The sequence below is a fragment of the Schistocerca americana genome, chromosome 2 (genome assembly GCF_021461395.2).
Source record: "Schistocerca americana isolate TAMUIC-IGC-003095 chromosome 2, iqSchAmer2.1, whole genome shotgun sequence".
NCBI lineage: Eukaryota > Metazoa > Arthropoda > Insecta > Orthoptera > Acrididae > Schistocerca > Schistocerca americana.
Window position 1 is genome coordinate 880,239,324 of NC_060120.1, and position 17,658 is coordinate 880,256,981.

Here is a 17,658-nt window from a genome sequence, read left to right on the forward strand (position 1 = left end):
AAAATAATAACCATTATCTGTTTAAAAGACACTTTCAAATAACATGTTACAATTACACTACACACAGATCATTCACACACACACACACACACACACACACACACACACACACACACACATACAAACACACAAATATATACTGGCCAGTTCAAATCACTTCTTATTACAACAGAATGATCACGAAAGTTACTAACGATATTCTACACGTTCTCTCCAAAGCACTCAACCACTAAAGTTCCTGACCTAGGCTGCCTATAAAAGCATCTGGTTACCATTTTCGACCGATCTTTGATGCTTAACTTCAGTCAGATTAATTCACATTTAGAATATGTGATAACTTCGCTCGATATTATCGAATAATTTATTGCAATAATTACGCCACCAGCGGTGGGTGTAACCCATCCTTACAATAAATAATCGCATCTGAATTTATGATTTTGTTGCTGTTCACTTCTGATTTCAACCAGCTTTTTGTTCCTAATACTGTCTGATCATTGTAACCTTCAGTGAGTGATACTAATTCTATGACCTTTCCCTGGATGTTCCTGCAGTTTACAATGTCATGTTAACTTCTCCTCTATCTGATCTGCGAGAACGAGCACTCGCTGATGTAACAGCGACCTATGCAGGCAATCCGTCTCTGATCCCAAGGAGGGGTTACTCTAACCTAAAAAACCTCATGTGCACGCCACCCAGACTCCGCTATCCTAGAAGCTGCCACCTGCGCGTAATGCACGCCTTACCTATTAAGGGTAACCCTACAACTCTCCACCTAATAGCAGAGGTGAGAAATTTGCACCCGATACTGCCACTGAAACGTCTGAGCCTCTGGTTTAGACCTTCCACTTTGCTCCAGACCAGAGGACCATGACTGACCCTGGACAAGAAAGGCATCCCCTGCTGGCTCAGATCATCGGGCAGCATTTCATGTCTGTTGCTAAGAGTAAGGAGCCAGCCGTGTGGTCCATTCCCTCTTTCGGTTTCCGGCCTGTGACATGTACCTACCACTATACGCCACTCATTCTTGAGTGGAGATGAACTGGTCAGATGTTGCATATAGAAGATGCAACGACAACTAGGTCACCGTGGGATTCTAACGGCACCAAGAGTCTCGCAGCTCTCGTAACCGGCCCCCTGATGTCGCCGCAGGTTTAAGCATCAGTGAGAAGCCTCTCGACCGTGGCCAACGCAGCCTCCAGCTGTTTACAGATAACAGCAAATTCTCCTTGTGTTCATTCACAATAAGCACAGTCCCTATCCATATCGTAAGTAGCTGAAAGAGTACAAGCAGACATCCAAAAAGCCAAAAAGGAGGAATTTATCCGACTGTGGCGATTCTGAGGCAAAGCCTCACGCTGCTGTATGCACACCAACTCACTGAACACAATTGCACAGCACACAGGGAGACAAAAGGCAAACTGATGCTCTAAACGTTCAAACTACTCGATTGTCGTGCTATATTCGGCGTAAATCTGCACTACTAAAACTACGATACATGGAAATCTTTACACAAGGAAACAAAAATTAAATCTGGTGTCTCTTTAGACGGCAATGAAGGCAATATTAATAACCAAACTCACAAAATGAAAAGCGCAAGCAACTGTATAAACGCTAACTCACTGCACACAACTGCACAACACGCAGGGAGACAACGAACTGGTCCTTATGAGCGTAACCCGCAATGGAAGTTATCTTCCGGCTTATCCTAAGAGTAATAAGATAAAGGGCTAATATTACGATCAGGATTTGAAGAAATATTTTCACAAGTAATTCATCTTATTTTCGTATATGTAATATTTATGTTTAAGTATACTCAGTGAAGTGATTTATAGCTGGTTAACGAGTAATGAAACTTCCTGGCAGATTAAAACTGTTCGCCGGACCGAGACTCGAACTGGGGACCTTTGCCTTTCGCGGGCAAGTGCTCTACCAACTGAGCTACCCAAGCACGACTCACGCCCCGTTCTCACAGCTTTAATTCCGCAAGTACCTCGTCTCCTACCTTCCAAACTTCACAGAAGCACTCCTGCGAACCTTGCAGAACTAGCACTCCGAGTCTTTGTCAGACTTCCATTTTTTCCCAAAACTGAAAATTTTTCTTGGTGGACGAAGATTCACTTCCTACGAAGAATTGATGGCCAGAGTTGGCAACTATTTTGCAGGCCTGGATGAAACTCATTTTCGAGATGGGACAAGGCACTGGAACATTGCTGTACCAAGTTCATTAATCTACAAGGAGACTAAATTGAAAAACAAGAAAAAGGGTTCAGGGATGTAAGTACCTCTTTTCTATTCCGTTCTGAGAACTTTTCAAACAACTCTCGTAATATGAGGTCTGTCCGCCCTTCACCTTTGCGAAGACTTGAACTCTGCTGGGGATACTTTCAAAGGGCTTTCAGTGTCTTTGTAGAAATGTCATACTATAAAAATGCACCATACTGGATTTGCGCCAATGTGTATATACTTAGGACAACAGCACTACATCCTGAGTCATGTCATTGTATTGGCCTGAGAAGGTAGAAACGCTGGGGTCTGACGTGAAGTCGACTATCTGACACATCCCCAAGGTGTTCCATTGGCAACAGGTCAGGACCCTGAGCAGGCCAGCCAATTTCAGGAATGTTATTGCCAACAAACCACTGTCTCCCAGATGCTGCGTTATGACAGGATGCATTGTCATGCTGATACGAACAATCACTATCTACTAACAGTTCCTCTACTGTGAGCATTACACAACGCTGTAAAGCGTCTTTAGATCCTTCCGTATTTATCGCTTTCTTAGGCGCAATAAGTGGACCACAACGTAACCATGAAAAATACCTCCATACTCTAACATCACCTCCTGCGTGTTTCATTCCTGGCACTACACATGATGGCACGTAACGTTCTCCAGGCATTCACCACACCCAAACCCTTCCACACGATTGGCACAAAGTATAGTGTGATTAATCACTCCAAATCAGTAATTTCCAGTCGTCCGATGCCCAGTGACGTGGCTCTTTATACCAACTAAATCGTCGCTTAGCACTAACTGCTAAAAGTTTGGTTTAGGAGGAGCTGCTCGACCATAGTAACCTGTTATTTTTAACTCCATCCGCAGAGTCATCGTGGTAGTTGGACTGCTGTTAGCACTTAGACGAACTCACAAGTGATTTCTTCCGCTGCCTGCATGCGATTTTTTACAATCACCCTTCCCAATGCGTGATGGTCCGTTTCCATCAGTGCATGAGGTCTTCCTATTCTTGGTTTAGATGTGATTGTTATTTCGAGATTCCACGTTACAATCACATCACAAACAGTCAAACTGGGCAACTTTAGAAGGCTTAATATGTCCTTGATGGATCTGTTGCTCAAGTGACATCCAGTGACTAGTCTACGTCCTGGTCGTCAGCTACTGCTGTTACTGCATCTCTACAGACAACACAATTCCTCAACCCCTTTTCTACTGGTGGGCCCGCCTTTCATAACATCTAATGGGCAGTTCCGCTTTACATAGCAGCGTCCAGTTACTTCTCGTCAAACAACGTTTATCAATTACAGTAAGGTAAAGAAAATGTATAATCACCAAAGCGAAAAGAAGATATTGCATGTAAACAATGAAGTCATGCAAGCAGTTGTGTTTTTGGTTTTAGGGCCGTTAAAGACGGCGACTGGATACAGCAAAAGGAATAAACAGAAGAGCAGACATGACAACGAGTGTTTTTGCAAAATGAGGTGGATTTCTCAAAACCAAGCTTCCGAATTGAAGGACAGTTTATAGTCAGTGTGTATTACAAACAATTATTTATTAGTGTGAAACAGTCATTTTCAACGGAAAAAACGCCAGTGTTAGGGACTAAGTTTTGAGACATAAAAATGAAGAAACAGATCGGGAAATAGGCTGGCGTGGAAAACGGTGATTTTGACTGTGTTCAAAATGTTTGGGAGTGGGGTTGCACATGCAGCCCGGGGAATGAAAAGTAGATGAACCAAAGGAGCTCTTTGCCGGAATCCAAAGAATTAGAAAAGATCGGTACGAAGACAATTGAAGGTGGGTGCATGACATTGTAATACACAGGATGACAGAGCAACAGCCGGCCGGTGTGGCCGTGCGGTTCTAGGCGCTTCAGTCTGCAACCGCGTGACCGCTACGGTCGCAGGTTCGAATCCTGCCTCGGGCATGGATGTGTGTGATGTCCTTAGGTTAGTTAGCTTTAAGTAGTTCGAGGTTCTAGGGGACTGATGACCACAGATGTTAGGTCCCATAGTGCTCAGAGCTATTTGAACCATTTGACAGAGCAACACAATTATGAATCCTGTTAATAAGAGATCATAACCGAACTGTACACGGACAAGGCACGAGATATTGGATCTAACTGAAGAAAGGACACAATCACAATCTAAAAAAGTGAATCATGCAAAAGGGAAAATAGATGTCCAATAAGTTAGGGAAGTGCAAAATGACAAAGTAGGAATGGTTAGACGAGAAATTAGGGGATGTAGAAGCATGCATATCTAGAGGAGAAGAGTTGCTGAGGAAAATTATAGAGAACTTTCGAGAAAAGAAAAGCCGCTGTATGAACGTGAACATCTCAGATTGCAAGCAAGAACTTAGCAAAGAGGGAAAGGTGAAAGGTTTGGTTTAGTTTAGTTGGATGGAAGGTGTATGTGGAAGGGCTATAAAAGGGAAATGAGCGTGAAGGCTTTATTATAGAAAGGAAGAGGACGCAATCGAAGATCTGTAGGGAAATACGAAGAATTTGACAAAGAGCATTGAAAAATCTAAATTGAAATAAGTTCCTTGGAATAGAAGAGATCAGGACATTACCTTTGAGATATTGAGTTCCTTACGATAGTCAGACAGAAAAAAACTACTCGACTTGCTGTGCAAGATATATGAGGCAGGCGAAACATATCTTAGAAGATAGGGTAAAGAACGGAAAACCTTCGTTTACAGCATTTGCAGTTTTGGAGAGAGCTTTTGACAATGCAGACTGCAATATATTTTTTGAAATACTGTAAGTAGCAGGCCTAAAATCCAGGGTGCCAAAGGTTAAAGTACAGAAACACGATTACAGTTGTAACAGTCTAAAGACATGAGAACGTGGCAGTGGTTGAGAAGGGACTAAGACAGGGTTGTAGCTTATTCGCATTGTTGTCAATCTGTACCCTGAGCAGACGGAATTAAATTCCAGGGACAAGAAGTAATAACATTGAGATTTGCCGACGGCACTTTAAATCTGTCAGATACAATAATGGATTCGGAAAAGCAGACGAATGGAATAAACAGCGCCTTGAAAAGAGCAGTTATATGAACACCAATGAAAGTAAATCAAGGAGTATGGAATTAGGTGATACTGAAGGATTGAGGTAGGGGGATCAGATAGTAATAGTAGTAGATGAGTTTTGCTATTTGGGCAGCAAAACAACTGACGATGGCTGAAGTACAGAGGAGGTAAAACGCAGACTGATTATAGCACGAGGAGCATTTCTGAAAAAAAGAGGAATTTCTTAACATCTAATATCAGTTCCAGTGTCAGGAAGTCTTTTTGAAAAGCATTTGTCTCGTGTGTAGCCTTGTGCAGAAGTCAAACGTGGACGATAAGCGTTTTAGACAAGAAAATAATCGAAGCTTTTGAAAGGCAGTCCTACAGAAGAATGCTGAAGATTGGTCTTTCAGGTCAAGTGACTAAAAGGAAGGTACCGAATCGGATTGGTGATAAAAGGTATTTATGGCACAACCTGACTATAAGTAGGAACCAGTTGACAGGACACATTCTGATGCATGAAGGGGTCGTCAATCTTGTAATGGAGGGAAGTGTGGAGGAATGAATGCAGTACGCACGTTCAAATGGATGTAAGTAGCAGTAGTTATTCGGAGAAGAATAGGCGTGACAAGGATAAAGTGGTACAGGGAGAGTTCGGATTGAAGCCCACAACTACAACAAGCAGATTGTTGTGAAACGTATGCTTCTACTTTGCACACCTGCTACAGTGACACAAAGAGAGATCTGCTTACCTCGATGGCACAAGTGGTCTCTACGAAAATAATGTTACGCGCTCCACGCCGGGGCATGAACGGTTCATCGATGATCAACGGTGGCAGGATGACAACATCGGGAAGCTTGGGTGGAGCTGCCAGCCACGTGAAGAAACTCGTCACACTCAGCAGGAGGGCCGCCACCAGTCCGTACCTCTGCCATCGATACCTGCCAAAGAACGTACACAAGTTGAAGCATTACGTTCTCCATGTGTCATAGCAGTAGTATCTGTGCTTTGATCTATAGATTAGCTACAGTACTAGACCGAAACCGTGGTTCTCTGCGTTAATGAGTTGGTGGCTAATGTATAGGCTATTAAGCAGGAGTTCACAGGTCAATCACAAACCGCTCAGGGACAGTTTTTAAGCACCCCAGTGACTTACACAGTTTGTGTTCTTATCTTCTTGGGGGGGGGGGGGGGACTTCTTTCTTGGTACTCTTGTGACCACAGGAAATCACTACGTACGGGTATATGGAAAGCTGCGTTCTCATCGAGGTTCCGTAGAACGTTAGTTGTGCCCTACTGTGAACGGGACAACGAGACCTGTGCACACTTTTCAGCCGGTCAGCGTGGCTCACACGATAATTTCAAGCTTCGACAGTGCACGTTGTCCCTTTACATATATGTAGGGGTGTCTGTTCATTCGGACATGTCCAAAAGAACAGACTCAATTTTTATCCTGCAGCCACTATGAATCAAAACACAAAGGAAAGACATTAGCTGCTAGTGGGCAGAGATTTACACACATCAAAAACAGTTTTGCATCACTCCGGTTCCCAGAACTCCTGAAGGCAGACGATGACTGTGGATATTGTATCACAGACACACTCCCTTTGTTCAGAGATGTCACTAAACCCGCCAAAAGATGTAAACAACCATGCATGAGCAGCGCCTATTAGACGGAGAAGGTCCGACAGCCGATCAGTTCCAGTTACTCCTCCAGGAAGGTGGTACACGGCTCGTGTTCTCTGTATGTGCCAGGATGGGCTCTCAACAAGGGAAGTGTCCAGGCGTCTCGGAGTGAACCGAAGCGATGTTGTTCGGACATGGAGGAGATACAGAGAGACAGGAACTGTCGATGACATGTCTTGCTCAGGCCGCCCAAGGCTACTACTGCAGTAGACGATTGCTACCTACGGATTACGGCTCGGAGGAACACTGACAGCAACGCCATCGTGTTGAATAATGCTTTTCGTGCAGCCACAGGACGTCGTGTTACGATTCAAACTGTGCGCAATAGGCTGAATAATGCGCAACTTTACTCCCGACGTTCATGACGAGGTCCATCTTTGCAACCACGACACCATGCAGCGCGGTACGGATGGGTCCAACATGCCGAATGGACCGCTCAGGATTGGCTTCACATTCTCTTCATCGATGAGTGTCGCATATGCCTTCAACCAGACAATCGTCGGAGACGTGTTTGGAGACAATCCGGTCAGTGTTAGACACACTGTCCACCGAGTGCAGCAAGGTGAAAGTTACCTGTTGTTTTGAGGGACCGACGTACGCCGCTGGTGGTCATGCAAGGCGCCGTAACGGCTGTACGATACGTGAATGCCATCCTCCGACCGATAGTTCAACTATATCGGCAGCATATTGGCGAGACAACCGTCTTCATTGACGACAATTCGCGCCCCCATCGTGCAAATTTTGTGAACGAATTCCTTCAGAATAACGACATCGCTCGACTAGAGTGGCCAGCATGTTCTCCAGACATGAACCCCATCGAACATGCCTGGGATAGATTGAAAAGGACTGTTTAAGGACGACGTGACTCATCTACCACTCTGAGGGATCTACGCCGAATCGCCGTTGAGGAGTGGGACAATCTGGACCAACAGTGCCTTGATGAACTTGTGGATAGTATGCCACGACGAATACAGGCATGCATCAATGCAAGAGGACGTGCTACTGGGTATTAGGTGTACCGGCGTGTACAGCAATCTGGATCACCACCTCAGAAGGTCTCGCTGTATGGTGGTACAACATGCAATGCGTGATTTTCATGAGCAATAAAAAGGGCGGAAATGATGTTTATGTTGATCTGTATCCCAATTTTCAGTACAGGTTCCGGAACCGATGTGATGCAAAACTTTTTTTGATGCGTATATATCAACAGGGAAAGTTGAAAGTTCGTGCCAGACTGGAATTCAACCCTAGGTCTCCTTACTAGGCAGATGGGTTGGCCACTAGCCTCTGGACACACTGCACAGGCTACCCTAGCATGCCTCCAGTCAGACCCAAATTCTCAACCTATCCACACACTACTGACGTAGTGCCTCTTGCCCATTATCCTCATTACTCACAGCATTTCGCTGATTCCCATAAGAGTTTTGGGTTGGTGTGCATGTGCACTGAAGTGACTTTTGCCCATCCTCGCCTTAATTATGTATATGTGGTGTCTGTTCTTTCAGACATGTCGGACACATGACACCATTTTGATCCTGCAGGCACTATGAATCAAGACACAGAGGAATTAAAGGCGTTAGCTGCCAGTGGGTATTGATTGAAAATTTGTACCAGACTGGTTTCTGAAACCTGTCTCTCCTCCTTACTAGGCAGATGTGCTGACCACTACGCCATCTGGACATAGTGGTCAACTTAACTGTATGTGCTACCCTAGCACGCCAGTAGTCAGACCCAAATCCTGATGTAGTGCCCCTAGCCCACTATCCTCATTATTCGCGGCATTTCGCTGATTGCTTTGAGAGTTTGAGCTTGCTGAGCATCTGCACTGAAGGGATCATTGGCCATCGTTGCCTTAATTATATGTATGTGTGTGTGTGTGTGTGTGTGTGTGTGTGTGTGTGTGTGTGTTGTCTGTTCTTTCGAAATGCCGCGAGTAATGAGGATGATGGGCAAGGGTCACTACTTCAGTAGTGTGTGGATAGTCGAGAATTCGGTTCTGACGAGAGACGTGTTTGGGTAGTTTGAACAGTTGTGTTGACCACTGTGTCTGGATGGCGCAGTGGTCAGCGTCATCTGCCTAGCAAGCAGAAGACCCGGATTCAAATTCCAGTCTGGCACTAATTTTCAACTTTCCGCATTAATATAAATAAATGTCCACAGGCAGCTAATGTCTTTAATTCTGTTGTATCTTGTCTCTTCACGGCAAAAAGTGTTGCCAGCATGGATTTAGGACTTATTAGATGATAGAGTTCAATACATTGTTCTTAATGGGCAGAAGTCTAAGATGTAAACATAATTTCTGAAGAACTCCAAGGGAGTGTTACAGTGCAGCCAGTACTTTCAGTGTACATAAATGAACAAAATGTGTGAAGTCGGAAGCTTCCGGAGGTTGTTTGCAGACGATGCTCTTTATAGGAAGGTAGTAGTGCAGTAAGACTGTAGGGAAATGCAAGAATAACTGTGGGGGATCGGTGATTGGGGCAGGAACTGACAGTTGACCCTGAACGTAAATAAGTGTACAAGAGCATGCTGAAAAAGATTCCATCCGAATTTTTAATTCTGTTCTCGATATCGGTTGAGGTTTTACATTCACGCACATTACTCGGTCGACTTTCCCGCTTCGCTTACGCAAATTGCAACATTCTGCCGCTAGAGGGCTCTGTAGCGTAGCATTTAACATGGCGGTGCATGCTGTAATCGAGTTTCTAACCGCAGAAAATGTGTCTCTGACTGAAAAACCGTTGAAAAATGAAAGCTGCGTATGCTGACGACTGAATCGACATCAGTAATGTGTGACGTTGGTTTCGTAATGAAGGAAGCAGTGGTGCTAATCTCAGCGTGTGTGACAAGAGTTCAGAGCGGACAACCGAAAGACTCATCGGAATAGATTTGACGAATTCACCCGAGAAAATCGTTGGATAACACACTTCCAAGTAAGTGTAGCATATCACGAGAGCTTCTACAGGCTATCGTTGCAGCACTGCGGTACAGAAAATTGTGTGTACAGTGGGTGGCTCGAATGCTCACTCCCATCGTGAAACAGAGCAAAGCGGACATCCGTCAACATTTCCTTTGCTGTTTAAGCATGAGAGTGATGGGTTCCTTAACAACATTGCGATAGGTGATGAAAACTGGGGTCAACATTTTAACTCAATCTCGCACATTATTGACTACGATACAGTCATCACCGTATGACAGCTTTCAGTCTTCTATGGATTTCAATTGGAGGCGCGTTTTATGTGGTTTGAAACTCGGTTACAGCATGTTGTTTCTCACGCACCAACATCGAAACGTTACACATTACGGAGCCCTTAATCAGAAGAGGGTTGCAACCTTCGGCGATGCGGGAAAGTCGACCAAGTAATATGCATGACTTGTAATATCTCAACAGATACTGAGAGCAGATTAAAAAATTCCGAGGCATTACTTTTCAGCACCGTCGTAACATATTGCACACAAACAGGCGAAGAGACCCATTATTTTTCAGTTATACTATTATTAATAAAACACTGGGAACGGCAAAGACCGTAGACCATCAAGGAGTAGTCATCCGAAGCTACCGCCAACTCCAATGGCAGACGCTACAATTGAAGATTTGTGTGCAACGGAGAGTTTATTGTTCAAGTTCCCAGAATGCGAAAAGAGTCGGCCGACAATACGTCTCGTGAACTAACAAGTGAATACGCGAACACGCGATTAAGGGCGACCTGAGTCATGCAACTGTAAGCGACTGGGATTGTCCTCTGCAAGTGACTTCGTGCGACAGGCAGTTTGCAACCAGGTAGGTGATCAAAAATTTACAGTGAGTCCAGTGGATAATGAGGATATGACTTACTTTTTGGAAACGCTATACCTGATCAGGCGTATTACGCAAACTGCTAAAAGAAAACGTAGGTTCTAAATTAGACTATAAGTCCTTGTAGAGGCGTGCAACCATTATGAATATAATGATTGGGAAGAATTTTAAAAAGCTGAGTGGGTCCTTACAAACAGTCGCTGGTTTTTTCTGTATTTATTTATCATCAAAATATCTATTACGTTACAAATTTTACAGTAACACAAACTTCTTATAAAAACCAGTTCTAGACAATATTCAAGAACAAAAGGCATTTTTTACATAGAAATACATACCATTTTAGATACAAATACATGAGAGTTTGATGTAGATGTCAAATTCCGTCACTACTAATATGTACAATAACCCAAACTGTTGAAATATCACACAAGCAATGGCCAGCGGCATCGTGCGTATGTGTGTTGGGAGGAAGGCTCGTTCACACTAGGTGGTGTAATCCTGTCGATGAATGTTTAAGGAGCGCCACACAGTTCGTAGCCAATGTAGGTATTACATTTAAATTTTTAAGGCACAACTGCCGAAAGTGCGTGTCAATATACACTGAAGCGTCAAAGAAACTGGTATAGCATGCGTATTCATATACAGAGATATGTAAACAGGCAGAATATGGTGCTGCGGCAGGCAACACCTGTATAAGTCAAGCGTCTGGCGGAGTTGTTGTATCGGTTACTGTTGCTACAATGGCAGTTTATCAAGATTTAAGTGAGTTTGAACGTGGTGTTAATGTCGGCGCTGGAGCGATGGCACACAACATCTCCGAGGTAGCGATGAAGTGGGGGATTTTCCCGTACGACCATATCACAAGTGTCTCGTGAATATCAGGAATCCGGTAAAATATCAAATCTCCGACATCGCTCCGACCGGAAAAAGTTCCTGCAAGACGACGACTGCAAATAATCGTTCGACTTGACAAGTGCAACCCTTCCGCAAATTGCTGCAAATTTCAATGCTGGGCTATCAACAAGTGTGAGCGTGTGAACCATTCAACGAAACGTCGATATGGGCTTTCGAAGCCGATGGCCCACTCGTCAAACGAACATTTGACTGTTGATGACTGGAAACATATTGTCTCGTCGGACGAGTCTCGTTGCAAATTGTATCGAGCGGATGAACGTGTACAGGTATGGAGACAACCTCAAGAATCCATGGACCCTACATGTCACCTGGGGACTGTTCAAGCTGGTGGAAGCTTTGTAATTATGTGGGGTGTGTGCAGCTGGAGTGAAAGGCGACCCCTGATACGTATAGATACGACTCTGAGTGGTGACACGTACGTAAGCATCCTGTCTGATCACCTGCATCCATTCATGTCCGTAGTGCATTCCGATGGGAAATTCCAGCAGGACAGTGCGACACCCCACAAGTCCTGAATTCTTATAGAGAGGCTCCAGAAACACTCTTCTGAGTTTAAAAACTTCCGCTGGGCACCAAACTCCCAGACATGAACAATATTGAGTTTATCAGGAATGCCTTGCAACACGCTGTTCAAAAGAGATCTCCATCCCATCGTATTCTTACGGATTTATGGGCAGCCCTGCAGGATTCATGGTGTCAGTTCCCTCCAGCACTACTTCAGACATTAGTCGAGTCCGTCCCACGTCGTGTTGAGGCACTTCTGCGTGCTCGTGTGGTCCTAAACGATATTAGGCAGGTGTATCAGTTTCTCTGGCTCGTCAGTGTGTAAAACACTTAAAATGGCTTACCTACACACGGGCAGAAATCCTATCTTGCTTATAAAAATTCAAATTACATATAAAACAAGGGTATAAGAATGTTTACAAGGCTTTTTGTTTGCATAGGTATGTAAAATTTTAAATATATGAGCAACTGAAATCTGTTACAGTGCAAATTAGCTATGTAATTTAGCACAAAAATATATATTCATTTTTATTACAAAGTAAAAGTTCTTGGATCATTGTTTATCCGGCCAAGTGCAAATATTTACAACATTAGATAGAGTTAAATCTTCACAAATTAATTTACAGTTTCAATCTCACAACAGAGCAAAGACTCATGACTCATCACTCAACCGGTGTAGTGCAAAAGAGGAGGAATATTAGATGAAGTTAAATTTTCATAAATGAAAGGTTATGTTATGTTATGCTAACCGGGGACATAGAAACGACGGAGAAGCTCCGTCCTCGCCGCAGCCGCAGTGGTCCACAACCCCACGGCGACTATCGCAGTCCACTTCACCCCTCCGCCGCCCCACACCGAACCCAGGGTTATTGTGCGGTTCGGCCCCCGGTGGAACCCCCAGGGAACGTCTCACACCAGACGAGTGTAAACCCCTATGTTGGCGTGGTAGACTAATGGTGGTGTACGCGTACGTGAAGAACTTGTTAGCGCAGCAATCGCCGACATAGTATAGCTGAGGCGGAATAAGGGGAGCCAGCCCGCATTCACCGAGGCAGATGGAAAACCGCCTAAAAACCATCCACAGACTGGCCGGCTCACCGGACCTCGACGCTAAACCGCCGGGCGGATTCGCGCCGGGGACCAGGCGCTCCTTCCCGCCCGGAAAGCCGTGCGTTAGACCGCACGGCCAATCGGGCGGGCCTAAATGAAAGGTTGTCAGTAGTGCAGATATTGGTACAAACAAGAACGGGATACTCTATGATTATATTTTATTTCGATCGAAGAACAGTTCGTCGTGAAGTAAAAAAAAAAAAAAAAATCCGGTTACGGTTGCTCGTTGTCTGCTCGTTAATCGAAAATTTTGTGTTCGGCAGGTTACTGACGTAAAATATCATTACTACGAGTATGTCCAAATTATTACCGTTAATTTCATTGTGCAATGTTGATAAACAATTTTTAGTGGAAACTAAATGATCATTCTGTTCCCTTAAGACTTATGTGGTATCCCAGGTCTTCCTGTTTGGCCGCTGTAGTAACATTCACAGGATCCACATTTGATCCTTTACTACAGCATTGCAAAACTTATTTTTTGGGGCTTCCAACTTTCGTCGTATAATCTGCCTTTGTTTGTTACTGATTCGGAAGCCGACCCGTATATTGAATTTTTTTAAACGTATTTGCAATTTTATCTGATAATGGACCATGGTAACACAATGGAAGATATCTAATGTTTTCCTTATTTGTTATCTTTCACTTTTAGGTGTTGGATGAACCCAATAATAGTTAAAAGCCCCAGTATTTCTTTGATTATTGCAGGATGCATCCAGAGCACGTACTCACAGGAGATCCGATCAATGCTGGCAGCATGGCAAAATTATAAGCATTACTTCTCAATTTTAATGCAAGCTGTCGCTAACTCCGAGCGGTTCTAGGCGCTTCAGTCCGGAGTCGCGAGGCTGCTACGGTCGCAGGTTCGAATCCTGCCTTGGGCATGGATGTGTGTGATGTCCTTGGGTTAGTTAGGTTTAAGTGGTTCTAAGTTCTAGGGACTGATGACCTCAGATGTTAAGTCCCTTAGTGCTCAGAGCCATTTGAACCATTTCTTGTCGCTAACTCAGATTACAACGTACATCGCCGCTGACATGGGAGCATACGGTAAGGAGAGCAACGGTAGTATTTTCTCCAAATCTAAACTTGGCACACATCTTGAAACTGAAGGACTACACATTCAAAAAGTTTCCACATTGTCTGGATCGAATATTAAAGTTTAGCATGTTTGGGGATAAGTGTATCCTCTTAAAACGTACCTAAATTCTGTTTCCCGCGTCAAAACTTGGTTCATCAATAACAATATTTAGTGAGGGAGTTTCAAAGCCACGGCAAGTTACTGAGTGTACATTCGGTACCATGGCCAGCCAGTAGCTAGTGCTCATGTACTGAGGTCAACTCCGATTCGCTAATGCTATTGATAAATATTTGCAGCTGTTACATAGTATTGTCAGAAATAAAGAAGGTGAACACTAATATGTGCTTCATTACAAGAGCAACCACAAACTGAAAGCAGTGGAGCTTCCATTAGATTTGCTGCGCTAGATGAAAACAAACGCGTCACAAGAGACAATGTCATCAGAGAGAAATATGTAGCATATTTCTGTGAACACGACTCGAATGCTTGAGTATGTGCTTGAGTAATATATTCTTTATTGCAAAACCTTTCTGTACTATTAACATCACATGCATCTATAAGGTGGTTATAATTAAACTTTCGCTACCTGAGAGGGCCCCATGAAAAGGAGTGATCGTAGTAGAATGAAACTTTTTGGAAACATTTGTAAGGACATACAGAGGAGAACGAATAAACCACTGAAAGTAACATTTTAATTTCCATGTGAGAGGGTAACATCTGTTAATTCCGTGCTACGTTTACGTCCCAGGTTACAAATGTTGTTCATCGTGACGAGCATCGGCGTCCATCACACCCTGGAATTGCGCAAGAGATACAATTTCACAACTGTTCGCAGCGCTATTAGAATAGTGCATCACGGAATGTTCAGCTGATGTGTGATATCTCGCGCACTTCTTGAAGGTGGCACATTGCGTCCAGGATTCTCCGCCATGGCAACAGTAACTCCCTCAACAATCTGTGGCGCAATTGGCCGTTGGCCTCTACATCTACATCTACGTCTACATCCATAGTCCGCAAGCCACCTGACGGTGTATGGCGGAGGGTACCTTGAGTACCTCTACCGGTTCTCCCTTCTATTCCAGTCTCGTAGCCGGCCGGTGTGATCGAGCGGTTATAGACTGAAATTTACTGGAATAATCTTACGGAAATGCAGTCCGAAAACAAAGGAAGTAGGTTACAGTACACTTGTTCGTCCACTGCTTGAATACTGCTCACTGGTGTGGGATCCGTACCAGATAGGGTTGATAGAAGATATAGAGAAGATCCAACGAAGAGCAGCGCGCTTCTTTACAGGATCATTTAGTAATCGCGAAAGCGTTACGGAGGTGACAGATAAACTCCAGTGGAAGACTCTGCAAGAGTGACGCTCAGTAGCTCGGTACGGGCTTTTGTTGAAGTTTCGAGAACACACCTTCACCGAGGAGTCAAGCAGTATATTGCTGCCTTCTACGTATATCTCGCGAAGAGACCATGAGGATAAAATCAGAGAGATTAGAGCCCACACAGAGGCATACCGACAGTCTTTCTTTCCACGAACAATATGAGACTGGTTCAAAATGGTTCCGGTTAAAGGCGCTTCAGTCTGGAATCGCGCGACCGCTACGGTCGCACGTTCGAATCCTGCCTCGGGCTTGGATGTGTGTGATGCCCTTAGGCTAGATAGGTTTAAGTAGTTCGAAGTTATAGGGGACTGATAACCTCAGATGTTAAGTCCCATAGTGCTCAGAACCATTTGAACCATTTTCAAAATGGTTCAAATGGCTCTGAGCACTATGGGACTCAACTGCTGAGGTCATTAGTCCCCTAGAACTTAGAACTAGGTAAACCTAACTAACCTAAGGACATCACAAACATCCATGCCCGAGGCAGGATTCGAACCTGCGACCGTAGCGGTCTTGCAGCGCCTTTAACCGGAACCATTTTGAACCAGTCTCGTATTGTTCGTGGAAAGAAAGACTGTCGGTATGCCTCTGTGTGGGCTCTAATCTCTCTGATTTTATCCTCATGGTCTCTTCGCGAGATATACGTAGAAGGCAGCAATATACTGCTTGACTCCTCGGTGAAGGTGTGTTCTCGAAACTTCAACAAAAGCCCGTACCGAGCTACTGAGCGTCTCTCTTGCAGAGCCTTCCACTGGAATTTATCTGTCACCTCCGTAACGCTTTCGCGATTACTAAATGATCCTGTAAAGAAGCGCGCTGCTCTCCGTTGGATCTTCTCTATATCTTCTATCAACCCTATCTGGTACGTATCCCACACCAGTGAGCAGTATTCAAGCAGTGGACGAACAAGTGTACTGTAACCTACTTCCTTTGTTTTCGGACTGCATTTCCGTAGGATTCTTCCAGTAAATTTCAGTCTGGCATCTGCTATACCGACGATTCATTTTATACGGTCCTTCCATTTTAAATCACTTCTAATGCCTACTCCCAGATAATTTACGGAATTAACTGCATCCAGTCGCTGACCTGCTATATTGTAGCTAAATGATAAAGGATCTTTCTTTCTATGTACTCGCAGCACATTACACTTGTCTACATTGAGATTCAATTGCCATTCCCTGCACCATGCGTCAATTCGTTGCAGATCCTCCTGCATATCAGTACAATTTTCCATTGTTACACCCTCTCGAGATCGACGTTAGAAATGTAGGTCTATAGTTCTGCACATCTGTTCGACACCCCTTCTTGAAAACGGGGATGACCCGTGCCCTTTTCCAATCTTTTGGAACGCTACGCTCTTCTAGAGACCTACGGTACACCGCTGCAAGAAGGGGGGCAAGTTCCTTCGCACACTCTGTGTAAAATCGAACTGGTACCTCATCAGGTACAGCGGCCTTTCCTCTTTTGAGCAATTTTAATCGTTTTCCTATCCCTCTGTCATCTATTTCGATATCTACCATTTTGTCATCTGTGCGACAATCTAGAGAAGGAACTACAGTGCAGTCTTCCTCTGTGAAACGGCGTTGGAAAAAGACATTTAGTATTTCGGCCTTTAGTCTGTCATCCTCTGTTTCAGTACCATTTTGGTCACAGAGTGTCTGGACATTTTGTTTTGATCCACCTACCGTTTTGGCATAAGACCAAAATTTCTTAGGATTTTCTGCCAAGTCAGTACATAGAACTTTACTTTCGAATTCGTTGAACGCCTCTCGCATGGCCCTCATCATACTACATTTCGCTTCGTGTAATTTTTGTTTGTCTGCAAGGCTTTGGCTACGTTTATGTTTGCTGTGAAGTTCCCTTTGCTTCCGTAGCAGTTTTCTAACTCGAATGATCTTCTCCCACGAGCGATTCCCAAATCGCCAGACAATTCGAACTTCCTA

The 17,658-nt window shown here is 44.2% G+C and overlaps 1 protein-coding gene across 3 annotated transcripts in view; it reads right to left on the minus strand.

Moving 5' to 3' along the window:
- The window catches only part of LOC124594795 (lactosylceramide 4-alpha-galactosyltransferase-like), a 463,646-nt gene that overhangs the window by 72,113 nt on the left and 373,875 nt on the right, over positions 1 to 17,658 (minus strand). For all 3 annotated transcript variants that reach the window (XM_047133215.1, XM_047133214.1, XM_047133216.1), the window contains one exon: positions 5,999 to 6,188. In XM_047133215.1, coding sequence (XP_046989171.1) covers positions 5,999 to 6,188 — 190 coding nt within the window. The remainder of the gene's footprint in view (positions 1 to 5,998; positions 6,189 to 17,658) is intronic.